Source organism: Artemia franciscana, chromosome 15 (assembly GCF_032884065.1).
Source record: "Artemia franciscana chromosome 15, ASM3288406v1, whole genome shotgun sequence".
NCBI classification, from domain to species: Eukaryota; Metazoa; Arthropoda; class Branchiopoda; order Anostraca; family Artemiidae; genus Artemia; species Artemia franciscana.
Window position 1 is genome coordinate 21,643,088 of NC_088877.1, and position 26,461 is coordinate 21,669,548.

Genomic DNA, 26,461 nt, shown 5'->3' on the forward strand with positions numbered 1-26,461 from the left:
CGCGATTGTACATTTTGCATGAAGTGACCAGTTCAACAGAACTATGTCATACCAAAGTTATATGTCAACCAAGTGACATATAGCAATCGCCAATTCTGTCGGTCTGTCTGTCTGTCGGTCCCGGTTTTGCTACTTTAGGCACTTCCAGGTAAGCTAGGACGATGAAATTTGGCAAGCGTATCAGGGACCGGACCAGATTAAATTAGAAATAGTCGTTTTCCCGATTTGACCATCTGGGGGGGAGTGGGGGGCCGGTTAATTCGTAAAAAATAGAAAAAATGAAGTATTTTCAACCTATGAGCGGGTAATTCGATCTTAATGAAATTTGATGTTTGGAATGATATTGTGTCTCAGAGCTCTTATTTTAAATCCCGACCGGATCTGATGACATTGGGGGGAGTTGGAGGGGGGAAACCTATAGTCCCGGTTTTGCTACTTTAGGCACTTCCAGGTAAGCTAGGCCGATGAAATTTGGCAAGCGTATCAGGGACCAGACCAGATTAAATTAGAAATAGTCGTTTTCCCGATTTGACAATCTGGGGGGGGGGCGGTTAATTCGGATAAAATAGAAAAAATGAAGTATTTTTAACTTATGAGCGGGTGATTGGATCTTAAAGAAATTTGATGTTTGGAATGATATTGTGTCTCAGAGCTCTTATTTTAAATCCCGACTGGATCTGATGACATTGGGGGAGTTGGAGGGGGGGAAACCTAAAATCTTGGAAAACACTTAGAGTGGAGGGATCGGGATGAAACTTGATGGGAAAAATAAGCGCAAGTCCCAGATACATGATTGACATAATCGGAACTAATTCGCTCTCTTTGGGGTAGTTGGGGGGGGAGTAATTCTTAAAAATTAGAAAAAATGAGGTATTTTTAACTTACGAACAGGTGATCGGATCTCAATGAAATTCGATTTTTAGAAGGATATCGTGTCTTAAAGCTCTTATTTTAAATCCCGACGGGATCTGGTGACATTGGGGGGGGATTTGGGAGGGGGAAACCTAAAACTTGGAAAACACATAGAGTGGAGGGATCGGGATGAAACTTGGTGGTAAAAATGAGCACAAGTCCTAGATGCATGATTGACATAACCGGAACGGATCCGCTCTCTTTGGGGTAGTTGGGAGAGGGGTTAATTCTGAAAAATCAGAAAAAATGAGGTATTTTTAACTTACGAACGGGTGATCGGATCTCAATGAAATTTGACATTTAGAAGGATATCGTGTCTCATAGCTCTTATTTTAAATCCTGACCGGATCTGGTGACATTGGGGGAAGTTTGGGGTGGGGGAACCTAAAATCATGGAAAACGCTTAGATCGGAGGGATGAAATTTGGTGGGAAAAATAAGCAGAAGTCTTACATGCGTGATTTAAATAATTGGAACGGATCTGCTCTATTGGGGGGGGGGGGGGTAATTCTGAAAAATAAGAAAAAAATAGGTATTTTTAACTTGCGAAGGAGTGATCGGATCTTCATGAAACTTCATATTTAGAAGGACCTCGTAACTCAGATCTCTTATTATAAATCTCAACCGGATCAGGCGTAATTGGGGGGGGGGGCAGTTGGGAAGACCGGAAATCTTAGAAAATAATTAAAGCGGTGAGATCCGGATGAAACTGGATGGGAAGAATAGAAACCTGTCTAAGATACTTGACTGACATAACCGGACCGGATCTGCTCTCTTTGGTGGAATTAGGGGGAAGGGTAATTTTGAAAATTGAGGTATTTGTAACTTACGAAAGGGTGACCAGATCTTAATGAAATTTGAGTTTTAGAAGGATCTTGTGCTTTAAAGTTCTAATTTTAAATTCCGACCAGATCCTGTGACATTGGGGGGAGTTGGAGGGGGAAACCAGAATTCTTGGAAATGTGAAAATTGGGGTATTTTTATCTTACGAATAGATTATCGGATCTTAATGAAATTTGATTTTTAGAAGGAATTCATGTCTCAGAGCTCTTATTTCAAATCCCGACCTGATCTTTTGACATTGGGGGGAGTTTGAGGGGAATATCTTGGAAAAACACTTGGAGTGGAGGAATCGGAATGAAGCTTGGTGGATAGAATAAACAAATGTCCTTGATACGTGATTGACAGAATCGTAGTGGATTCGTTCTCTTTGGAGGAGCTGGGGGGAGGGGTTCAGTGATTTGGCGAGTTTGGTGCTTCTGGACGTGCTAGGACGACGAAAATTGGTAGGCGTGTCAGGGAGGTGCACAATTTGACTTGATAAAGTCGTTTCCCAGATTCGACCATCTGAGGGGCTAAAGGGAGAGGAAAAATTAGAAAAAATGAGGCATTTATAACTTACGAATGGGTGATCGGATCTTAATGAATTTTGATATTTAGAAGGACATCGTGAGTCAGAGCCCTTATTTTAAATCCTGACCGGCATTAAGCCTCTTATTTTCCTTTTTAAATCAATCTATTGATTCATAGAATTTTGTTAGAGCTCATACCATATGATCTCTTGGCTCTTAGCTCTTCTCGCCTCGTCACAAGCGCCATATGAGCTCTTAGCTCTTGTTTTTCTAGCAATTTCAACTCGGTCTAAAACAATTTTCAATTCAGTTACAAATATACTTTAATTCCAAGTGGTAAAAATGTATCAGCAAAATATTACATGCCAAAAGTTGTGCCAAAAATTGCACTTCAAGGACAAAAGATTTAAAAAGTTTTATTTTGTTGTTAGCCGTGTCTGTTGTAGAACCCAAATCATCCCTGCAACACTGAAAACATTATCGACGCTGGTATACTCAAGCGATTTCTTCTTAATGATGCCGAAGTTGGACATTTGTCTATATTTCCTTCCAGTAGACCTATAGGTTTATTTCTTTGTTACATAGCTGCTAATTTAGATATTATGAGGGTTACTGTTCGATACTATGGGTTTTGATCTTTGGAAACACAAAAAGAGAAGACAATTTTAAGTGCCAGGGCGCATAATCATTTTCAGGGCTCTACTATTCCTATCTCATGTTCTTGCCGTAACAGATTTAAAAGCAGCTTGTACAATGGAATGGTTTTTGCTCTGTTTCAGCTATACCGTAGTATCCGAGCCGGAAACAAGGATCAAGTGTTGTTGCAAGGTGAATACCTTATCGCTAGTTTAAATCGTCGTTCTGCTAGATTTGGCTGGATTTAGATCAGACTGTTGCGCGAATAGATCTCTGATTCAGGTTCAAGCAATCTCGTCAGACTCACGATTAATAAACTAAGTACAGATTGTGTGAAACATCTTTCGGATTGAAGGCTAATTGTCAGTTCTTCAATTAGCTCAAATAATGATACTAGGTCTTGTAGAAGGAGCCGTTTGAAGTTGATTATATCTCCATCCTTTTGACATGCATTTTGAAGGGCAACAGGGGACCCTTAGAATGGAATGGAAGATCACTAGGTGTGGGTTTCAGCATATTTATTGTGGTTAGACTGAAAGCATGCTTGTGGAGAAGATTGGAAGCTCTCTATTAGCTTCTAACAAAGCTGACAAGATCTCGGCCAAGACTGAAGTAGACAGGTAGATATATAACATTTATTCATAATGGAATACACGTACAATAGTATACTGTACTAATCCGTCAAAGGCTCCTTGGCCTGTAAATGAGGGGAAAACATATGAGTCATTTACTCAATACTTCAGAGAGAGAGAAAAACAGAATACAAGAATAAAGAATAAATAGATTAGATAAATTGAAATAACTCCAACCAATCCTGAGCAAAAAGGGAGAAGAATAACCGAAATGTTTTGAGCAAACTAAAAGAATGGCACCTCTGAGAGTATTAATCAGAGGCATCATGTTCCGTACAGTATGGCTCACCGTTATAGGACTGAAGTCTGACCTTATAGAGGGAGTGAAAGGACTTTGGATATATTTTTTGTATTATGAAGATGATCATAATTTTGATTAGAGGTAAAAAAAAACGGTTTTACACTTAGGGGCTGGGTTTGGCCACCATGAAGCTGAGAAAAGGTAAAACTCGTACGCAAAAAAATATATAGTTTTTTCAGATATAGTAAAGGGATAACTCCTGAACGATTAATTCCCTGAATGAGGTTTCTACCTCTATTCTAAACCTTAAGGAAAAAAGGAGAGTTGACATCCATACAATTGGACAGTAAGAAATACAAGAATGAATCAAGCAATGAAAAATGACTTTCATAAATTGATTCAGGAAAAGTATGTTCAAGCATCCTTAAAATATCAAGACTCCTGTATATCTTCATTTTAATCATATCTGTGTGACGTGTAAAAGACAGGTTTTCACTAATAAAAATATATAAAATCAGATATACCGATCTTAGACCAATTTATGATAAGATATTTAATACAAAACAGTAGAATTATTCTCTCAAACACCCTTGCTATAATTTATCGAACCTTTGATTCATTTCTCCCTAAGTGCCAAGTGTGCTGTCATCAGCGGAAGAAACAAGGTCATCAGAAGAATGTGAAATATAGTTGCCACTGTGAACATGGGAAGGGTTAGGATGACAAAATCTACAGCAATGGATAAGGTAACTGTTTTAGTTGTTGATAGTAATGGTGTCAACTTGTTTGTATGCATTCCCTATTTCAAAATGTAATATGCGATCCAAACAACTAAGCCTAGTTGATCCTCTTAGGTCATCAGTTTATATGACTTCTTCCTCAGTAACAAGCTACAACCGTAACAACATCCTACCTTAACAACATCTTTCCGTCGTATCTTTTGGTCGATTGTTTTCGTCTGGTATGTTTGAGAGGAATTGTTCGAAATGCACAACGACTATACGCTTAAGATTAGTTTTACTATGTTAAGATGTGACGAAAATGATCAAGACGGATGTGAGAAAATCAACTACGATTCGATTACAAATTAATTCAAAAACGAAAAATTAATTGCAATCAAACAATTATTCAGTTAATCGAGCGTATCCCTGTCACAAGGAAAGCGAATGAGTTTCAAGGAGACATTTTAGTTCTTCAATAATAAAGGCTGTTTAGGAGCATTGACGATGCAATATCTGTAACTTTACTCTTATTATGTTTTGGCAAAATCTCGAAGAAGCAAGTGCCTAGCTCCTACCGCTTACCATTGCTGTAGGAAATTAGAACATGAGGAATGTCAGTGACGTTAGCGCTTGGTTCAATCCTTCACAAATCTTAGTTGATAAGATGTTCGTCTCTGAATTTGTTGGTATCCACAATATTTTCTGTTGCATCTAAAGGAATTAGAAACAAACCCGAAAGTTTTCGAAACAACCCTTCGAAAACTTTATAATGCCGTGAACTTGCTTGAAAATAAAATCTCTAACTTAGAAGACAAGTTTGACCAACTAGAGCAGGATGCCTTACTTGATAGCCTAATTTTCTACGGTGTGAAACCAAACCCCAATGTGGAACTGAGAGAAAATCTTAATGGAGTGATAACACAAATAATGGGCTTGCAAGATTTTAAAGAAATGGACCTCTTAAAGGTTAATCGATTCCGCATGCCTGCTAATCAAACTGAGAATGTGAAAATCGCCCCAGTTCTAGTAAAATTTTCAAGCTTAGATACTCCTCGTAAAGTGTTTGCAGCAAAAAGTAAGTTGGCAAAGTCAGGTGTATTTGTTTTAGAAAACTTAACTAAAAAGCGTCGGGATCTATTAAACGCGGCTCGTAGCACCTTTGGCCCAAGAAGTGTTTGGTCTGATCACGGTCAAATTCTAGCCAAAGTTCCTGGTGAAACTCGTATACGCAAAATAAATTATTTGCATGAATGTATTAGTATGTGACTGGTTAATATTTTCTTGATGCGTATCCTTTCCTAAGTCATTCTTTTTTACAGTTTCTTTTTATTTCGTTTCATTTTTTTTTTCATGCTCATGGTTCATCCCGATAGTACCTTCTGTGCTATTAATTATTTATGTGTTTATAATCCTTTGACAGGTTTTTCTTTCGTAATAGATTTAGGTAAAGATTTCTTTTTTGTTCATCTGGTGATTTAAATGGACTCCAAGTAAAACCTGCTTTTGTCAATATTTTAAGTCGTGAAAGACGCCTTTGCGAGCTTGAAAATAATCCTTTTGATCTAATTAGTATTGTGAATAATTCTGTGGGTCAGGTTAATCAAAACCTGACTAATATAAACCCTGTTTGTAATAGTAAATATGTTTCGGAATTGGGGGGAGAGGAGGTTACCAAAGGAAATTATTCTCTGACTGCACTTCAGCTTAACATTCAGGGTCTTTCCTCGTCAATAGATAATTTAAGACAAATAGTTTCGGATGGACAGCCTGATGTTGTTGGCTTGTGCGAGACATTTTTGGATTCTGGCAATGAAATGCTATTGGATATCCATGGCTACAAAATGGAACATATAAACCGCTGCAAGATGGCTAAAGGAGGTCTTGCCATGTATATATCTAGTAATTTGCATTATTGCTTACGGGATGACTTATCAAGGAATTTTGAAGGTATTTTTGAGTCACAATTTATAGAAATTAGAGTTAATGGTATTGATCTAATCATAGGTAATATTTATCGTTCTCCTAGTGGCGCGGTTTCGTTGTTTCTTCGGAATCTTGAGGAAATACTTGACTTAATATTGAAACGTCCGTGTCAGTTAATCATAATGGGTGACTTTAATATAAATTTGATGGATTCAAATTCTTCGGCTTCAGTTGATTTTCTTTCAACCATGCTTGCCGCAGGAACTCTACCAACTACATCCATCCCCACACGAGTAACTAATGTTACAGCTTCTTTGATTGACAATATCTTCTCTACGCTTTGCTTGAAGAAAAACTCAATTTTAGTTACTGATATCTCCGATCATTTTCCCATATATTCTCGGTTCAGTTTTAATCGGGGAAGGAATAACCGGGCTCAAGTGTTTGATTCCTATTCTATTAGGTTTGGTGAAAATGAGTTATCTCTTCTTGGTTCTAAATTAGCGAAAAATTCGTGGAGCTTATTTGATAATAACAAGGATTTTTCTTGTTTATTTGAGTCGTTTTATGGAACCATAAAAGAGGCTATTCTTAACATTTGTAAAGTACCACCTTCTAATCGCAGGTCTAAAAGGATTATTCCTCTAAACCCATGGATGACATCCGGACTTCTCAAAAGCTGGAGAAGGAAAAATAATCTCTGGAGGTATTATAAATGCGCTACACTTTCAACGAGTGCTATTCGTCTTTGTCAATTCAAGATTTACCGGAATATATATAATTCCTTGTGTAGGAAAGCCAAATCTCTCTATTATCTAAATAATTTTGCTGCGTGTAATAAGGATATTCGTAAAACTTGGAAGGTAATAAATTCTGTGCTTAAACCTGGTTCTCAATATAGCTCTTTACCTATGAGTCTGGTCATTGGTGATGAGACTGTGGAGGGTGAGCTTAATGTCCAAGAAGCATTTACTTCATTTTTCGCTAGTATTGGTAATAATATCGCTTCCACAGCTACTTTTTCTCGGTCTAAGTCGGACTTTAGATCTTACCTCGGGCCGTCTTGTGTTAAGTCTATGTTTCTAGAGCCAGTAACAGAAATTGAAATTACTAAAATTGTTAATGGCTTGAAAGACTCATCTTCATCTGGGCCAGATTCTATTCCTACTAAGGTAGTTAAATCTATTCTTCCTTCAATAGTTGTGCCTCTTACAAAACTTGTTAATCTTTCATTTAAATATGGGGTTTTTCCAGATCCTCTCAAGCGTGCTCGGATTATTGTTCTGTATAAAGGTGGACCAAGAAATGATCCAGCAAATTATCGACCAATTTCAATTTTATCAGTATTTAGTAAAATCTTCGAAAAGGCTATGCTTTCTCGTCTGCTTAAATTTCTAAAATCTAAAGAGTTTCTTCATGATTTTCAATTTGGTTTCCGAATGAAGCACTCCACTGAGCATGCCTGTATGACCCTTTTGAATTTTATACATTCTGAATTGGATTCGGGATTAATTCCGGCTGCTATATTCCTGGATATTCGCAAGGCATTCGATTCCTTAACCCATGAAATTCTTCTATCGAAGATGTCTCATTTTAGCATTAGGGGTAATGTATTTTCTTGGTTTCAATCTTATTTGAATGATAGGTTAATTTCTGTCAATCCACAATTTAATTTCTGTCAATCACAAGTGAATTTTGGCGTCCCTCAGGGATCAGTTTTAGGGCCAGTGCTATTTTTGATTTATATAAATGATCTTTTTTACGCAGTAAAAAAGCAGAAACCTATTCATTGCTGTAGACTCTGTCATCCTAAACCTTCCCTTGCCCATAGTGCCAGCTATAGTTCACCATCTTCTGATGTCCTTGTTTGTTTTGCTGATGATAGCACACTCGGCACTTCGGGGAACTGTGAATCCGAGCTTCGATTAAACTTGGAATACTTGTTTGAGAGAGTAATTTCATGGCTTGATGCTAATTTTCTTACCCTAAATTATTCAAAATCCAATTTTTTGATATTTTCGCATGTTTCTCAGATTTATCCCAAGTTATCAGAAATTCATCAGCCAAATGGGATAATTCACAGATCTAAAGATCGATATGTTCGTTTTTTGGGCATTCTTGTTGATGAAAATTTGTCTTTCAAGCGTCACATTGATTTGATTAAAATGAAGATATGCAGGAGTCTCGGTATTTTAAGGAAACTCAAACATATTTTCCCTGGATCAATTTTGGAAATCCTTTTTCACTCCTTGATCCGATCTTACGTTTCCTACTGTCCAATAGTATGGATGTCAACCTTTCCTTCACTGTTAAAACCACTTTTTAATTTAGTCTGTTCAATAAAGCTAGAAACCTCATTAAGGAAACTAACCGTTCAAGAGTTATCCCATTACTTGATCTCGAGTCACTGTATATTCTTTCGTGTGCATGTTTTACTTTTTCTCAGCTTCATGGTGACCTCCCCCGTCCCCTAAGTGTTCAGCCATCTTTCACCTCTGATCAGAATAATTATAATCTTCGCAATACCGAAAATCATATTCAAGTTCCTTTTACTCCTTGTGTAAGGTCAGACTTTAATCCTTTAATTGCGAGTTACATTGTATGGAATAAGTTGCCCGAATCAGCTCGAAGGTGCCACTCATTCGGTTTGTTCAAAAAAATTATTAAAAATTCATTGGCTTCTTAGAAATTATTTTATCCCTTTTTATATGTGTATATGCGTGTATGTATGCATATATATTTCCTGATTATTTCATTGGAGTCTATTTTATCTACAGATCTACTTAATTAATTTAGTCTGTTCAATCTATTAGTCTATTTAGTTTTGTTTTCTATAGTTTTTCATTTTATTTATACTTTCCTCTCTTCTCCTTTTTGCTCTTCTCTCTGTGAGTAAGTGATTATTTTTTTTTCTTCTCTGAGTAAGTGGCTCGTTCATTTTCCCCTTTTTTACAGGCCAAAGAGCCTTTGGGGAAATAGTAAAATGTAATATTGTATGTGTGTTTCGTGATGAATAAATCTTATCTTATCTTATCTCTTGCTCCTGTTTACAGCCATGCATGTGCAAACGATAGTAATATCAATTATCTTGCCACACTTTCAGCCTCTTGTTTTCTATTTTGCAGGACTTCTATGACAAAGACTATACTATCCTCCTAAAAAAAGAATTCTCTGCTCCCTCTGCTTTCTTCTGACATCTGGTTTCATCTGGTTTCTTTTGATGGCACCATGAGCTTTAGACTCTTTCTTCATCTGTGCCTGGGTTTCTTGATGGGTTAAAGGATTCCTTGTCATAATGTCAGGCCTTCGCATTCTGCTACATTCCGCCAGGGAGTGTCTCCCTGGTTTTGCCATTTTTCTATTTTAAAGCGCAGGGGCTATGTCCACTGTAGTAAATGTCTCGGTTTCCATCGGACTTCCTTCTAACAACCTCAATTTTGTATTTATTTTAAGGCTTAGACTTTCCTTGCATTTTCTTATTTTGTGTTTTTTTCTTCTTCCTCTGTTCTTTCATTTTTCAAATAGTAGCTTGTCCTCACCATTTCATTTTCCTTGGTGTATTTATAGTTCTGACTAAGGATTTCATCTCGGCAACGAATCTCTCAACTATCAATTAAGAATTCTGGTAATGTTAGTGGAACTTGTATCGTTCAAAGATACGGTCTTTAAATAATTTTCCATAATCTTTGATCATTTTCACATTCTGTTCAGGATAATCTGTACTTGAAACGGGAAAGGATGGCAGTAGGATCAAATATCAGCAGCAGCAGCTAACAGTAATATATATCGTTTAAGAAGTTCCTTGTTTAGTGTTTCGGGTTGTTGTTGACGAAGATCTTTACCTACTATTCATTAACATAGACTATATCTTGGCGAGACATCTTTGTTGCTACTTAAAAAGGACACTAGAGTGAGTCAGTTTTGTTTGAATAAGCCTATTTTCTGTTTTGTACAATTCTTGTATAAAGGGAAGCATTTGAATTCATCTTTTATTTTGAACGAAAATCCCCTCTCTCCTCCATAATACCATTTATACCACTAAACCTAAATATATATCAAAATAAGAAAAGATATATTTTTCATGTTAAATAAAAAGACTAAGCTTTTTTTATATTGTCATAAATGCCCTATTACAAAAATGTGTGCATTAGAATTCAATTCTTGATGCTTAAGTTTCCCACCCTCTTCCAAGAAAGACCATCAGACCCTCCCCTTTTAAATTTAGGTTCTAAGTAACAGCCGGAATCTATCTGATAAGTGATACGGACAGCATTGTAGTTTATGCTGTCCGTACACGAGCGAAGTGTCAAATAAATCAAGTCATTCAACCTTCATTCTTGGGTTCTTAGACTTGTTGAATTTGGTGGTGTGATTTTGATCAAGATATTGCCACTTTTTGGCTTGTTTTCTCTTTTTTTGATATTATATATTTTTTATATTGATAAGTTGTTTTTTGTAACATCAAACTTAATAAATTTTACGTATTTGGAGTTGATATAAAATTAAAAATCGGTTTTAAGAGTTTCAGTTGCTTTTGAAGATTGTCGCTGGGTGCATATCCTTCGTAATTTAATATGAATAACTCCTTACCTTAAAAGAAATAAGAATATACCGTTGCTTGTTTGTTATCAAACTGCTCGTATTTTCTTTGTGACAAGTTATACAAATAAGCCCCTTGATTTTATATTCGTATGTTTCATTCAAGATTAAGATGTTTTTTGCTGAGCACATTCACACTGATGAAGAAATTCGCTTTATTGAGGCAGGATCTGGCTATTTTGATGTGAGAGACTTGGATGACAAATGGATTCGAATTCTTGTGGAGGCTGGTGATTTACTTGTGCTTCCTGCTGGCATATATCATAGGTTCACTTGTGACAAAAATGTAAGTTTTTTATGTTCTGAGCTTAAAAATACACTTCGCATTGGTAGGATCAGATATAGTTGACGACTTTGGATATTGTATGGTTGTCCTCGGATAGAAATTAACCTATCGCAGGTTTTTTTAAACCAGCAGGGCAAGAGAGCTGGAGATTTCCCCAATATACTGCTTAATATGCTTAGGTGTTTGAAGTGAGTTTGGAGTCGGGCAGAAAGCTTTCGGAACGTAGGGCTTTGGAGTTATTGTGGATGTTAATAAACATCCAAGTAAACCCCAGCTGGATGATTATGTAAATCAACCTGCTGATTCAATGGAACGACAACCATGGTTAGAAGTCAAGATGAGAATAAATTTTCAAAAGCCTGTTGCGTAGCCGTGCCGAGAATCGGTGGTGAAACCGCCGGTCTCCTGGCATTAGATACATATGTATGCATAAGCTTATTGGTCAGGTAAACCCCAATGCAGAAATCTAATTCGATACTAATTTTGGTGGCATTAGTTTGTGATATCCAAAAAGGGCCCAAATATAAACCTTAATGAAAAAAAAGTGATGGATTGGTTGTATATATTTAACATCTAAAGTTGATCAACAGATGTTTCTTCTCATATTTGGCTGAGACTCTCAAGGTATATAGATAGAGACAAGGAGACCTCAATGAAGACAAAAGCTGTGGAAATCATGGTTGTGTTGATTTTTAACTCCAAAACAGGCTCAAATTTATTGGGTTTCCAATAGGCTAGCAAACTACAGGGTCTTGTCGAATATTTTGAAAAATGGGACTCTTCAAATCCCTAAATTAAAAAATTAAACTAAATATAAACGGCCAAAAACTGTTTTTTTCTGTAGACTGGAACCTTTCAGGGTAAATAGAGTGGAACAATAGTATCTTAACATGGGCAATAAAATTTTGGTGAAAAATGTGGTTATATTGATACTTTGCATGACCGTTTTAAATGCTGATCTACCTTACAATTTCAACTATAGACTTCAGGACCAATAGAACGTCAATCAAGACAAAACAAAATTCGGGAAACAAATCGTTGTATTGATTCTTGACGGCCTATATTTTATCTTCTTTTTTTAAGACAACAAAACAGAACTCTTTTTAATAAACAACCTTTAATCGCATTTATTTAAACAAACAAGAATTAATAACAAAATACAACAACAAAACTTTTTTAATAAAATGGTGAATGTGTCCACGTCTATATTCAAGGGTGTCTTCAGCATCATAGAAGACAACAAATTATGAAGGTTTCCAATCCAAATGAATAGCAATCCTCTCTCTCATCCACCCAAAATTGTTTAGAAAACCATTATTAAAATTTGGTGGACAAAACTGCTCTTATTCAAACATTTTGACTGAATATCAACTTCGTCCAAGACTTAAATAGAAGTTCACAATCCTAATTTTTACACACAAAAAAACTTAAAAGCCTATAAAAATATTCCTATTGTTATCCAATCGAAATAAACTGTGTCAATTAAAAACGAACAATAATTAATATAAAAACTGTTTACTAAAATAAATTTATTCAAAGAGAGGTAAAGAGTCATTTAAAACAAATGACGAGCAGAAATAAGTTCTTATTATAATTCAAACTTAAAACATACAAAAATTACTTTCAATCAATAAATGGATCCCAAAACAAACACAAATTACTACAAACAGGAGGTTAGATAACTCTCTAAATATTTTGAATTCCAGCTTGTTTGACTGTAAAATATATTTTAAACGTTGTCTTTAACAATAATGACATTAATAACTCAAAAAATTACTGAGACTTCCAGGGATTCATATAATTATATAGTAAACTAGCTGGATGCCATGCCCCAGCATGGCACGCGGCAGGCTTCTATATATGGATTCTCATTGTCCCTTGTTTTCTATTGCAGTTTTTTCTAAGATATTTGATCATTAAAGCAAGTCCAATTTCTAACAATGATATCTACTAAGCTTCCAATTTTCGGTTTTCTTTTTTAAGGTTGTTGAATTCTTGTAATCCCTCTTTTTTTATCTTTTTTTCTTTTTCTTTTTTTAGTTTTTTTCTTTTTTGTTTTTTTTTGTTTTTCCTTTTTCTTTTTTAGTTTTTCTTTTTTTTGTTTTTTTTTTCTTTTTCAGTTTTTCCTTTTTTTTTTAGCAATTTTTTCTTTTTTTATGGCACTTGGTATTAACCAATTGACATATAGCAATCGCAAATTCTGTCGGTCTGTCTGTCTGTCGGTCCCGGTTTTGCTACTTTAGGCGGTTTTGCTGCTTTAGGCACTTACAGGTAATTAGCAAAATGAGGTATATCTAACTTACGAACGAGCGATCGAATCTCAATGAAATTTGATATTTAGAAGGATATCGTGTCTCAAAGCTTTTATGTTAAATCCCGGCCGGATCTAATGACATTGTGGGAGTTTGGAGGGAACCTAAAATCATGGAAAACGCTTAGATTGGAGGGATCGGGATGAAATTTGGTGGGAAAAATATGCAGAAGTCTTAGGTACGTGATTGGCATAATTGGAACGGATACGCTCTATTGGGGGGGTGTTTAATTCTGAAAAATTAGAAAAAATGACGTATTTTTAACTTACGAAGGAGTGATCGGATCTTCATGAAACTTCATATTTAGAAGGACCTCGTAACTCAGATCTCTTATTTTAAATCTCAATCGGATCCAGCTTCATTTGGGGGGGGGGGGGGGGACCGGAAATCTTAGAAAATACTTAAAGCGGAGGATGGGAGGAATAAAAACCTGTCTAAGATACGTGACTGACATAGCCGGACCGGATCTGCTCTCTTGGTTGGAACTGGGGAGGGGAGTAATTCGGAAAAATGAGGTATTTGTAACTTACGAACGGTTGACCAGATCTTAATAAAATTTGACATTTAGAAGGATCTTGTGCTTTAAAACTCTTATTTTAAATTTCGACCAGATCCTGTGACATTGGAGGGAGTTGGAGGGGGAAACCGGAATTCTTGGAAAACGTGAAAATTGGGGTATTTTTATCTTACAAATAGGTGATCAGATCTTAATGAAACTTGATATATATATATATATATATATATATATATATATATATATATATATAGAAGGATATTATGTCTCAGATGCTCTATTTTTGACTCGAATTGGATCCGGAGACATAGGGGGCTGGAGAAGGGAAACAGAAATCTTGGAAAACGCTTAGAGTGGAGAAATCGAGATGAAACTTGATGGGAAGAATAAGCACAAGTTCTAGATACGTGATTGACGTAACCGTACTGGATTCGCTCTCTTTGGGGGAGCTGGGGGAAGGAGTTCAGTGGTTTGGCGAGTTTGGTGCTTCTGGACGTGCTAGGACGATGAAAATTCGTAGGCGTGTCAGGGAGATGCACAAATTGACTTGATAAAGTCGTTTTCCCAGATTCGACAATCTGGGGGGCTAAGGAGAGAGGAAAAATTGGAAAAAATGAGTTATTTATAACTTACGAGTGGGTGGTTGGATCTTAATGAATTTTGATATTTAGAAGGACATCGTGACTCAGAGCTCTTATTTTAAATCCCGACCGGCATTCAGCCTCTGATTTTCCTTTTAAATCAATCTATTGATTCATAGAATTTTGTTAGAGCTCATACCATATGAGCTCTTGGCTCTTAGTTCTTCTTGCCTCGTCATAAGTGCCATATGAGCTCTTGGCTCTTGTTTAGTTTTTTTCTTTTTTAATTTTTTTTTCTCTTTTAGTCTTTTTCTTTTTTTAATTTTTTTTCTTAGTTTTTTTTTATATATTGACGTCACACTTAGTGACAGACAAATGGACACTACATTTTTATATATATAGATATCCAGTCTGCTCTCATCACTTCTTTTCAGTAATCTTCATTGCTACGATGAAATCCAAATGATATTTGAAAGGGAGGGATGGTAGCTGCAGCACCACTTTTTTATAAGCCTTGATTAAACTTGTTTTTTGATTTAAAAAACCCGGTTTTTCTTTAAAAAATACCCTGTTAAAAAAGCATGCAGCTCAAAATACAGATCGTTTCAGTGAAGTGCCATTGGAATTATGGCATTTAGAAGACTTAGCAGTCGTTAGCCCTACTTCTGTTTGTGGTAATTTGTGTTTGATTTGGATTTGGCTTGATTATTTATTTTACTTTCTGTTCGTTTTAGTTGTCATTTATTCATCTGTGGTGATATCTGTTGTCTTCCTGTTTCATGGGATTATTCATTTTAGTTTCTGTGTATTTTGGGTTTCATTTATTTATTGATAGTGATTTCTGTCCATTTTAAGTCTATGAGTTATAATCTGACTTTATTTCTGCTCTTCCTTGGTTTTGATGTCGTTCTTTACTTTTTTGGAAAGCTTCTTTTTTTTATTTTTAATTAGTCATTTAAAAATACCCTAAATACAATATGATTGAATTATATTTTTAATCCTTACAAATCATTTGTCTGGTGTTTAGACATGGAGTATTGAAACTATAATGTTATAATTATTTTTCGTTAAATTAGTCGTATAGTTAATGTAAGTATAGACACGTTTTACCTTACCTTAATTACCTTAAATCACTGTTTGGAGTGAAATAAGGACTTTTGATCCTGTTGAATCACGTGATGACAGTTGTATACGTGGTTGATTAGATTCTGGTGGAAGATTCTGGTGCATCCCAGTCAAATCTCCACGGTTTGTCACTCCACTCAGCATCCAGACGGTGTTTGAATACATCTGTTGATTCAGCAGAAACAGTGTTTTCCTTGAGGTTGTTCCAGAGGTTCACAATCCGGTTCTAGAAGAAGCTGCATCTTGCTCCAGTCCTTGCATAAAGTTTGTGGATTCGTTTTGGGTGTCCTCGTGTTATGTGGGAGGGGTCAATCTCCAGGAGCTCATTTTCCTGATTGGTAGAGAGGAGTTTGTGCGCCTGGATCATATCCCCACGTTTTCGTCTGTAGACTAAAGAGGGGAGGTTGAGTTCCCTCAGCCGTTCACTGTAGGGCTTGTTTTCCATACCGGCAATCAGCTTAGTGGCCCTTCGTTGGATTTGCTCAAGCACTACCTTACCCTTTTTTAATCGAGGGGTGGCCAGGATGGTCTCCACCTCTTCTGCTGGTAATGCTGTGTTTAATGATGCCTAGGGCTCTGCTAGCAGTGGCTGAGATCTTCTGTGAGTGGGAGCTGAATTTCAACTGGGAGTCTACAAAAACTCCAAGGTCTCTCTCCTCCTGAACATGCTCCAGTATGTGGTGGCTCCCAGGGTTTTGGGTTATAAGGTACTGTTGCTTGGGGTTGTTGTGTCCGAAGTGTATGACCTTGCATTTTTCAGCGTAGAATTCCAGCAACCATCTTTTGACCCAGGAGCACATATGGTTGAGATCAGTTTGGAGGGATTGGAGGGCAGAAAAAACTCAGACCTATGAGTTTTGAATCGTCCGCATAAAGAGTGGATTTGTTACTGGTGATAAGGGCTAGGTCATTTACGTACATATTGAACAGGGTAGGGCCCAGGACACTGCCCCGGGGGTACTTTTTCAACTTGACACTTAAATCTTTATTGGATAGGGTAGAATTATCTTTTCTTTATAGAAGCCAAATTGATCGTCTAATAAAGTTTGTTTGGCATTGTAACATATTGTCGTCTGGTTGACTTTTAACTTCAAATCTCTGTATTAATAAACTCTGCATTAACTTTCCAAAATAATGGTAAAAGCTGGTATTGACTATGGAACGTGGACAGTCGGTTGAAGCCGGGTCTGTTGAAGACATCGTCTATAGTCAAGCGTAAACAGATATCCTTAGTGTTTTCCCAGTATATGATGCGTCAATCATAATATATGCCAGGATGTTTAGTTTTTTTTTTTTTTATCCCTTTTGTGCTCTAGTTGATTCATTTGGCAACCGATTTTTTCATTTTTCAGTCAAATTGTTGAATTTGTTCCTTACGCATTTTCAGGATTACATAAAGGCCCGAAGGCTTTTTATTGGTGAACCTGTTTGGACTCCTTATAATCGCCCAGCTGATGATATGGAAGAACGGAAGAAATATATTGATCGAATGAAGTGCCAGAAAGCCTAATGTATTTAATCTTGTTTATTTGTTATGATAATTGGTTTTTCAGGAATTTAGTGGGTTTTTGTACATACTAATTACTTTAGTTCTAGGCATGTCCAACCCTTGGGGAGGGGGGGTTGAGAAAAAATGATGATTCCCTTTTATCCCAACCTGTTCCAACCACTTCAACAAAACGCTTTAAAATCACACTATTTCAGGAGTGATTACCAAGTCTTTAAATAGCTGGGAAAAGTCCGTGTTATGAAACTTTTTCGAAATAACGCTATTTCTGTGCCTCAGGGAAGATGCAAAAGGAACGTGGCCTATTTTTGAAATCAAACCTCGTAGGGACATCTCTCCAATGTCGGGAAGATTTTCCAAAAAGGAGCCAGATCGAGCATATGAGCGGTTGCAGTAGGATTAAGCATTCCTGAGCAAGCAAGCGGTTAAAACAATTCTTGTTGGCAGCGAGTGACCAGTATCAAACAGTTCGCGGTAACGAACTGTTATAAGGAGCAACCCGGCTCAATAGTAACCAAAAGTCTAAAAAATGGAATTTTGATACCAATAGCTACATCAAAAGAATCGCATTTTAATGCTGATTCTAAATATATAAGTTTCATCAAGTTACCCATCAAAAGTTACGAGCTTGAGAAAATTTGCCTTATGACAACCTAAGATGCAAACAAAATAGCAAATCAAAGCTGGTCCTTGGCTCTATACATATTGGGAATACTCAGAATATGATACGGCGTCACCAATATTCATAGTAAGGCTACTTGGTAGCTTGTTTTCAAGCCACTAGTAAATAGGAGCTCACTCATAGCTTTATGAAGTGATTTTTGGGAAGCAAAGACCATTATTTTAGAACAAGTTACAATTTTTAAAATTTGTCTTCAGATAAATCCTGTTCTCCAGGGATGCCCCTCCTCTGCTGTACAAGAAAATGCATGAATATAATCATCCATTTACACTGGAAACTTTTCTACAAAGGTAAGAATGCCGCTCCTCCCTGAACATCCATTTTGAACAGTCAGCACAAATATATTATTCAGCTGAAAAGAGGTCCGATGTTAAATTCCCCCCACCCCATCCGTATTAAACGGAAGAAATTTGAATAGTTGAAATTTTGGATCGAAAGATGCACTTCCTGAGTCTTCTGTCACCCTCTCTCCCTACCTGGAGTGTAGTTTGCCAATACTCTGCAAAAACGAAGGAAGTTTCAAATAAATCAACTTTGTCAAATAGAGCTTAAAAATAATTATCTACGATAGCCGCTAGTTTTACACGAACTGCACATGTACACAACGAGTGTACTACAGTGTGGCAGTTTGTCTTCAGGAACTGGGAGGTTTTAATCTTTGACGAGTTTGATAGTCCAGTGCAAATACGGTTTTGACCCGGCATTTGAGCAGCAAAAGTGTTTTTGCCACCTAAAAGTTTGCTTTGTAATATATCTAAAATCGGCCTAAATCGCCCGTGCATCCTTTTTTAAGGGAAAAGGGGTGGGTCTCGAATTTAAATTTCTGCAATATTTTGTGGATTAAAATGTAGTTTTCTATCAATTCAAGCCCGAGGACACCTAAATTGACATTGTAATTAGAAAATTATATCACTTAGTACCCCGTTTCCAACCTAAGCAAGGTCAGGGGGATGAAAAATCAGTATCTTAATTTGTGCAGTACTTGGGGGATTGAAAGGCCGTTTCCTATTAATTCAAGTCTGGAGAGACCGAAAATGACCTCAAGAGTTGAAAAATTCCATCATTTAGTACCCCATTTCCACCCTAAGTGAGGTCAAAGGGAGGTGAAAGCACCCTTTTTTATATCGGTATAATTTTGGTTTTAACGGTGCTTTATTGCAACTTCACGCCTTTGAATTCAAATATGAACTAATACTGGGCCTTTATTAGTCTCAACCTGACTTCAGGGGGAGGAGGGGTAATTTTACTTACACTGATATATTATGCTGGGAGTCAAGGGGTGGTCATGTGAACTTTAGAAGTGGCTCATTGAATTGTAAATGTATGGCTCTAGTTTCATTTTTAGAGTCAAACATGATGGAGAGCACCTAGCCCCCTTCCCTCCCTGACATCCTCTATTCCTGAAACGCATTCAGGGCAAAAGAGTGTAAACCTAAACTAAAGATTGTCTTAAAATTCTCTTTGAGGTGTGTCTCGGCTCTCCTACTCTTTTCGCCCTTGTCATCACCCTTTAGAACTGTAGGGTGCAATGAGAACATCAGATGATCTTCATTTTAACGTCATTCCTGGATTTAACAAATTTAGTTATTGTTGTAAAAAAAAGCACGTAAACTAAAAACTAAAGCAAAAACGAACAACCAGGAACACTTCAATCACAACTTTGTTGTGATTAAAAAGCTATTGAATAAAACTCAAAGTTTGGCTTAAGTACATTGATTATCGAGATCATAATGTACCAAATAAACGTTGGGGCAGCTTGTTCCATGGTGCTAGCTACAAGCAATTATAGACAGCGCAATAGCGCTGCTTGAGTAAAGAGCGATGTGGGCACAATGTATTATTGTTATTTATTTATTTCAGGCTAGGGCAGTTTGTATCGAAGGAGTTGTCGTAGAAACTTCGAAAAGAGCTCATTCGATTGCAAACTGAAAGGGCTAATGCCCTTATTAATAGTAGAAAGTGATTGAAGGGCAGCCAACCCCCCTCCCACGCCCACCATTTCTCCAAACACATAGTCAAATTTTGAGATAGCCACCTTGTTCAGTGTAGTTAAAAGGTCCAGAAACTGTGTATTTGAGGATGACACCCCCCCCCTCTACAGCCCTCAGGGCTAGAGTTGTAAGTTGTACCCTGGGGCATATAATGAAGTTAAGAAAATCCAAAATAGTTCTTACAACACAAAAATATGTCTTACACAATAGAAAAACTTGTAACAAAATCCAAAATAATATTCAATACTATTACTATTAATATCAATACTACAACTGTGACTACTATTGCAATCATGCCTAAGGGTATGAAGGTGAAATTTTCAAGGAATCTTGAGGGGGGAAGGTGAACTGAGTCACAACACGCCATCTATATGCAGGTTTTCAAAAGGGTGTAACAGTAATATCTTAGGAACAGTTTCGTGTTTGAAGTTGAAACTAACAAGGTTTGTTGTGAGGGATATTGAACTAACCAAAAGAAAATACTTCTATCCTAATGCTACTGCTGCTACTCATACTACTGCCACTGTTACTATTATTAATATTTCTATTACTACTACTGCCACTAAGGCCTAGGCTACTACTAATAATTCAACTGGTGCTACTACTACTACTGCTGTTAAAACTAAGGGCATTAAGGCGAAAATTTTTGGATATATAGAAACTGTATGGAACTAATTTGAAATACACTATCCTCACAAAAGTCGTCAAGCGGAGGCATCAGAAATGCTTCAGGAACGGTTTATGGTATTAAGCTGAAACGTTCAGCGGGTGTTGAAGAAACCCAAGGTCCTATGCGCACACTGCTATTAATTCTGCTACAACCATTGCTACTGCACGTGCTAGGAGTATTAAGGTGAAACCTTTGAGGAATATTTAGATGGATGTTGAACTAAATCAAAACAAACTATGAGCATGTGGACTTTCAAAAAGTTGACATAGCAAAATCTTAAGAATTGCTTATATTATTAAGTTAGACCTTTAAGGGTAAGCTGTGGGTGATTTTGAACTAGCCAATAGACACTATGTGTATACTTTTAATGCTACCACTACAGTTACTGTAACTAATGACGCTAAGGGTATTAAGGTTAAATTTTAGGGAACGTTTAGGAGGAGTTCCGATTAAACAAAAAAAACTGTATGGATGCAGGTTTACAAAGGGGCATATAAGCAATATCATAGGCAGCGCAGAACCACTCTATAATAGCTAGAAATATCATTGTAACTTTTAAAAGAGCTAATTCAAGTTCTGATGCCCTTTTAAGAGTAACCAGAGACGGGAGGGCAATTAGCCCTTCTCTCAACCCCATTCGTTTAACTAACGCGTCTAGTTACAATTTTAAGACAGCTTTTTTTGTTCAGAATAGGAGGACGGTCCAGCAACTATGCCTTTAGGGATATTGGGCATGTCAACCCTCCATAATTATGCAATTTGCCCATTGTGCTTTAAAACCAAATGTTGCTTTAGACTGAATCAAAAGGCATTGTTTTTATGGTTACCAATAAGACATCTCAGAAATATATCGAGAACGACTTGTGGTATTAAGTTGTAACTTTTGGGACTTCTATTATTTCTGCTTCTGCTCTTACAATTATAGACAATAGATTGTAAGTGTATCCAAATTGTCAAATTTTTCTATGAAAAAGACTATGTCCATAAAAAACGAACAGAAATTAAAGGAGTATCCTTTGGACAGATATTATGGTAGTCCCGGTACCGGGGATCTACCTCTTAGATCCCCGGTACCGGTACTTTTTTAAGATCGCTATCTGTGTAACTCAAATCATTAATAACAGTCAGTTATAGATGGCGATATATTTTCTTTTTCAACGCCACATTTTTTAGCTTCTAAGCAGTTTTTCCTATGTTGCCGCTCTTAGTAAAATCTTACTAAATTTAGTAAAAACGAACCCAAGTAATAAAATTTAGTAAATCGAGGTCAAGTTTCATAATTTTTTGGAAATTTTGGAATTTAGTAAGTTTCTTAGTAAATTTGCCTGAAATATGAAAAAAAAAATTTATGATTTTTGTAACAAGTTTCATTCTGCTGAACAAACTTGAACATTTTTCTCTGTCTGAATTAATACTTTTTATTTTGTGGCTTCAGTTTTAGTGCTGACCACTTTTTCATCGCCATCAGTATATTACGTGGGCTTTTAAAATTTGAAGCGTGGATAAAATCAACAAATTTCGTTTTTATTGAAGAATCAATTCTGCAGACAGTAATCTGTTTTTAATGACAGATTTGAATACAATGATAGGTGTGTTCGACGCACAACGGTGCATGCTCAATTTTTGCCCAAAAGTGGTGAAAAACTGAACAAAAAAGGATGTACAGCACCCACTGGTGTGGTAAGTCCTCATGGGGGAGGATAAACTGCACATGAAGTGTTTTGTGTTTTTTGGAGTTTGCCATTGAGTCCTCCAATAAAAATTCTGCTGGTTTTTCTAATGACTGTATCATCCCAATGTAGGTAAAACCCACACTAGGACTCTTATTGTGATATGCATGGAAAAATGGTTCAAACATAGGGAATCAATATAGCCTGTAGTTGATGTGCCAATTGACAAAAATACGCTTATTTTCAGGTTCTGATTCGTCATGACACATCTGTTTTATGCAATCTGAAAGCAGTTTCCAGTCATATTGAACTACTGATTGCAATTATACCCAGAAATAAGTAGTTCCAAGGGGTGCTTGACCCTTAAAAATGACTTGAAAGGTTAGAAAATACTACATGAAGAGTTTTCTATGGAGTTTTTTTTCCAAGTTTTCATTGCCACCTCTTACATGGCTCCTGCAAGGCATGCAGTCTCAAGAATGGAAAAAAATAATGTTAATAAATAATTTAATGGTAAAAAGTTTTTAACTTATTGCCAAAAATTTGTATTGGAAACAATTATTATAAACTCGAAGGACAGGTGCCTCACCTGTTTACCTTGGGTTGTTCTAGTCACTCCTTGGCACTGTGGTCTTCTCACGCTTCAAAACTCTTACCTGAAAGCTGAAAGACTTTATTAGAGATCTAGTGAACTATTATGGTTATAGTCCAAAACAGGCCAACGAGTTTGAACAGTTTCAAGAGTTTGCAAATATCGCCAAACACAGGTTGTACTCCATCAGTTCAACACGATGGCTGTCTCTTGAAGCAGCAGTTTACAGGATTTTAGAACATTGGAGCTTCTTTCTTCTGTTCCTGGGTGGTCACTCTAACAACGCTTACACTGATAGGGATAGTCGGGAGAAGACAAGGCCGTTTTACTGTTTCATGAACGATTCCTTTTACAAAGCATACCTTTATTTTCTGTCTTTCACTCTGAAGAAGATCAATGTGCTTGCTTTGGAGTTTCAGAGCAGAGCGGTTTGCATTCACAGTATTCTAAATACCACCAGAGCTACATTTACCTTGCTATTGAAGTGTTTTGTGAAGCTCAGTGTGATAAAAAGGCTGCACATGAGGAAGTTTTGAAACTCGCCCTGAAGGATCTGACAATTCAGAGTTTAGTTCTCCCTCTGAGCGAATTGAACATCCGTCCAAACACTGTGTGCAATATGTTACAGTCGTTTTGTGGTGAAGCTTGTAGAATTCTGAAAAAAACTGCAGGTAATATTATGTAGAGCTCTGCAGGCAGATCGCCAAGAGGTTCTACAGCGAAGATGAAACGCTCAAGAACCTCGAATGCATCGATCCTGGCGTTGCTTTGAGCGGTTCAGTCAGAAAACTCTTACCACTCATGGTTCGATCTCCAAATCTGTTGGGAAATGCTGATAGGGAAATAGAGGGAAAAAAATTCTTGGTGCACAGTGGTCAGAATTAGAGTCTAGGAAAGGCTTTGTAAAAAATACACTTAGTGACATTTTCTGAACTTAATATCTTTTGAAAAATCTTGTGGTTGGTGAAAGATGGTAGAGGGAACCGATGTTTGATGATCTTTGCGAATTTATGTTACAGCTGTGCTGTCTCTTCCATTCGTCTGCTGAGTCAGAATGGCAGTTTTCAGTTTTGTCAAACACGAAGACAAAGCTTTGGAATAGGCTAACGACAGAAACTGCTTCTGCGATGATGCACACGAAATAAATGGTGCGCAGAGAAAATGAAAATGGGGAAGCAGTGACTTGGTCCATACCGCAGCAGTTAGTGCCAAGAACCTGAAGGTGGAAACCAAGAGAATCTTCCTTAACTGTTTAGGAGGAGGTTATAGATTTTGTGAGGAACAGTTTAGATTGTTTTTTTTTTTCCAAGATCGTTTCTTCTAGCACTTACAAAGCTAACAACCTTGTTGAAATACCGAATGTGGATTCAGATTTGTCCAGACATACATTGGATATAAAGGTGACTACCAATTTCCCCTTTGAAGGTGGTTTGGTTACAAGAAAATAGTTGCCACATTTGCTACTTTGCTCCTGTTTGGATAGCGGGTCTGGATGTGCCTATGTCATATCATTTGGGAAGCTAGAGCTTTGTTGTCTTCATGGAAACTACTGAAAAGAACACGTCTTTGCTTTTTTGTTTTTTTTCATCCTGTGTTCGAAGATTTTCATATGTTTTCTGAAATTGATTTGTGATTCACTCTAACAATTGATATCGAGAAGATAATCATTTTAATTAATAAAGTCTCTATAAGGATGGTAATGTCTAGATAGTAATATAAATAGTTTATGCCGGAATTCCACCTTCAAAAAGAAGTGTCGGGCTCAAAGCTATAATCATCTGAAGTCTTGTCTTGACGGCAGTTTCTTGTCTGGAAGGCACCAAAAACTAACAGTAGCAGAAAACTGCAGTCTACTCTGACAGTAAATTCCTGTGTAATATATGGAGTTGTACAAAGCAACAAAAGAATCAATGCGTTCAAGTTTCTTGAGCGCTTCATCGGTGCCAGGACAGCATCCCGCAAAGAGGAGGTAAGCAAAAGCCGTCAAGTACAGACAAGGCTTACTAGGCAGGGAATCGACCAAGTCCGTTGATTCTGAATTAAAACGAAATAGTTGTGGGCATCAATCTATGGCTAATTGCAGAAAAAGCCCGGCAAATCTGACATTAATTCCCATATTAGTAGGAGTGTATAAAATGATGTTAGTTCATTTGTTAATACATAAAGTCTGTTTATCATTCGTCCATGCGTCACTGAATTAAAATCGAATAGCTGTGGGCATCAAGCCATGGCTAATTTTAGAAGAAGCCAAGACAGATAATTCGATTGTGTGAGAGGCATATCTGGCATTAGCCCCTAATATTAGTAGGATTGTATAAAAATAATGTTAGTTTATTGTTTGATTTGGACATGGCATAGTTGTAATGAGGTTGCCATAAGCAATTGAAACGATTTATTAACAAAGGTTTTTTCAATTGTATATCATTTGAAGGGGACCATAGGACAGTAGGACGTTAAATTGAGAAACATTGCAGACTTAAATCATGGATTTGTCGGGCAACTGCCTTTTTTGAGGAAATGCATAATCTTACATGGTAGAAAGAAGCTTATACTGGTAATGAGGTTGGCAATGGCAATTGAAATGATTTATTAACCAATGATATTGTCAGTTTATATCATTTGAAGGGAACTGTAGGACATTAAGACGTTATATTAAGAAGAATTATAAACTTTATTGAAGAATTTTTAATACAACTAGCTTGTTTTAAGGAAATTTATAATGTTGCATGTTAGAAAGAAGATTGAATCAAGGAATGTACCCTTAAAATCCGTCTTTAATTTTAAAAATTGAAGGGATCATTAACAGGCGCATACTAGATTTGGACATGGTGTAGTGGTAATCAGGTTGACATAGGCAATCGAAATGATTTATTAAAAAGATTTTTTTTTCAATTGTTACATGCTAGTCTTGCTACTTTGGAGTTTTTTTTTCAAAGGCAGAGACACATAAGCGGAAATTACAGGATTTTTAAATTTTTGATTCCGTCATGTTCCTATTACTGCCACCGCTTCATTTTCAGTCATATATTCCGGAACGTTTTGACTACCTCAAGCGTTTTAAACCCCACCACTTGGGTGGGCCACGCTAACTGAACTAAACAAACCTAACTTGAATGCAGATGACTTAAGTCCCCCAAAAAACTCTTAAGTTTTCTTAAGGCGCCGGAAACAATTGACTGATAGCATCTACCATATATCCATCTCCAATTGAGAAATTGATTACACAATCAACTTGGCATGATACAACGATGCTTAACAGTAATTGGCTAGTGGCCAGAAACAGTACACTGATTGCCTGGAATGTATTTCTAAGAACATAATATCTTCAATGACTCGTTGGCTCAGTGGAGTAATGTGTCGTTCTTTTACCATAGGAAATCTTGGGTCTCACGTTCGATTCCTTCACCAGACATAAATTTCGTAAATTCAATGGAAAACTGCTTAGAAGCTAGAAAATGTGTTGTTTGAAAAGAAAACATGAGAAAACGCTGTCTAAAACTTTAGTTAACAATAAT

The 26,461-nt window shown here is 36.7% G+C and overlaps 1 protein-coding gene across 1 annotated transcript in view; it reads left to right on the plus strand.

Annotated features, from left to right (window-relative positions):
- LOC136036179 (acireductone dioxygenase-like) overlaps positions 1–18,565 on the plus strand; it is a 31,738-nt gene extending 13,173 nt beyond the window's left edge. The window contains exons 3-4 of the mRNA XM_065718247.1: positions 11,123–11,302; positions 17,222–18,565. Coding sequence (XP_065574319.1) covers positions 11,123–11,302; positions 17,222–17,344 — 303 coding nt within the window. The 3' untranslated portion in view covers positions 17,345–18,565. The remainder of the gene's footprint in view (positions 1–11,122; positions 11,303–17,221) is intronic.
- The last annotated feature ends 7,896 nt before the right edge of the window (positions 18,566–26,461 follow it).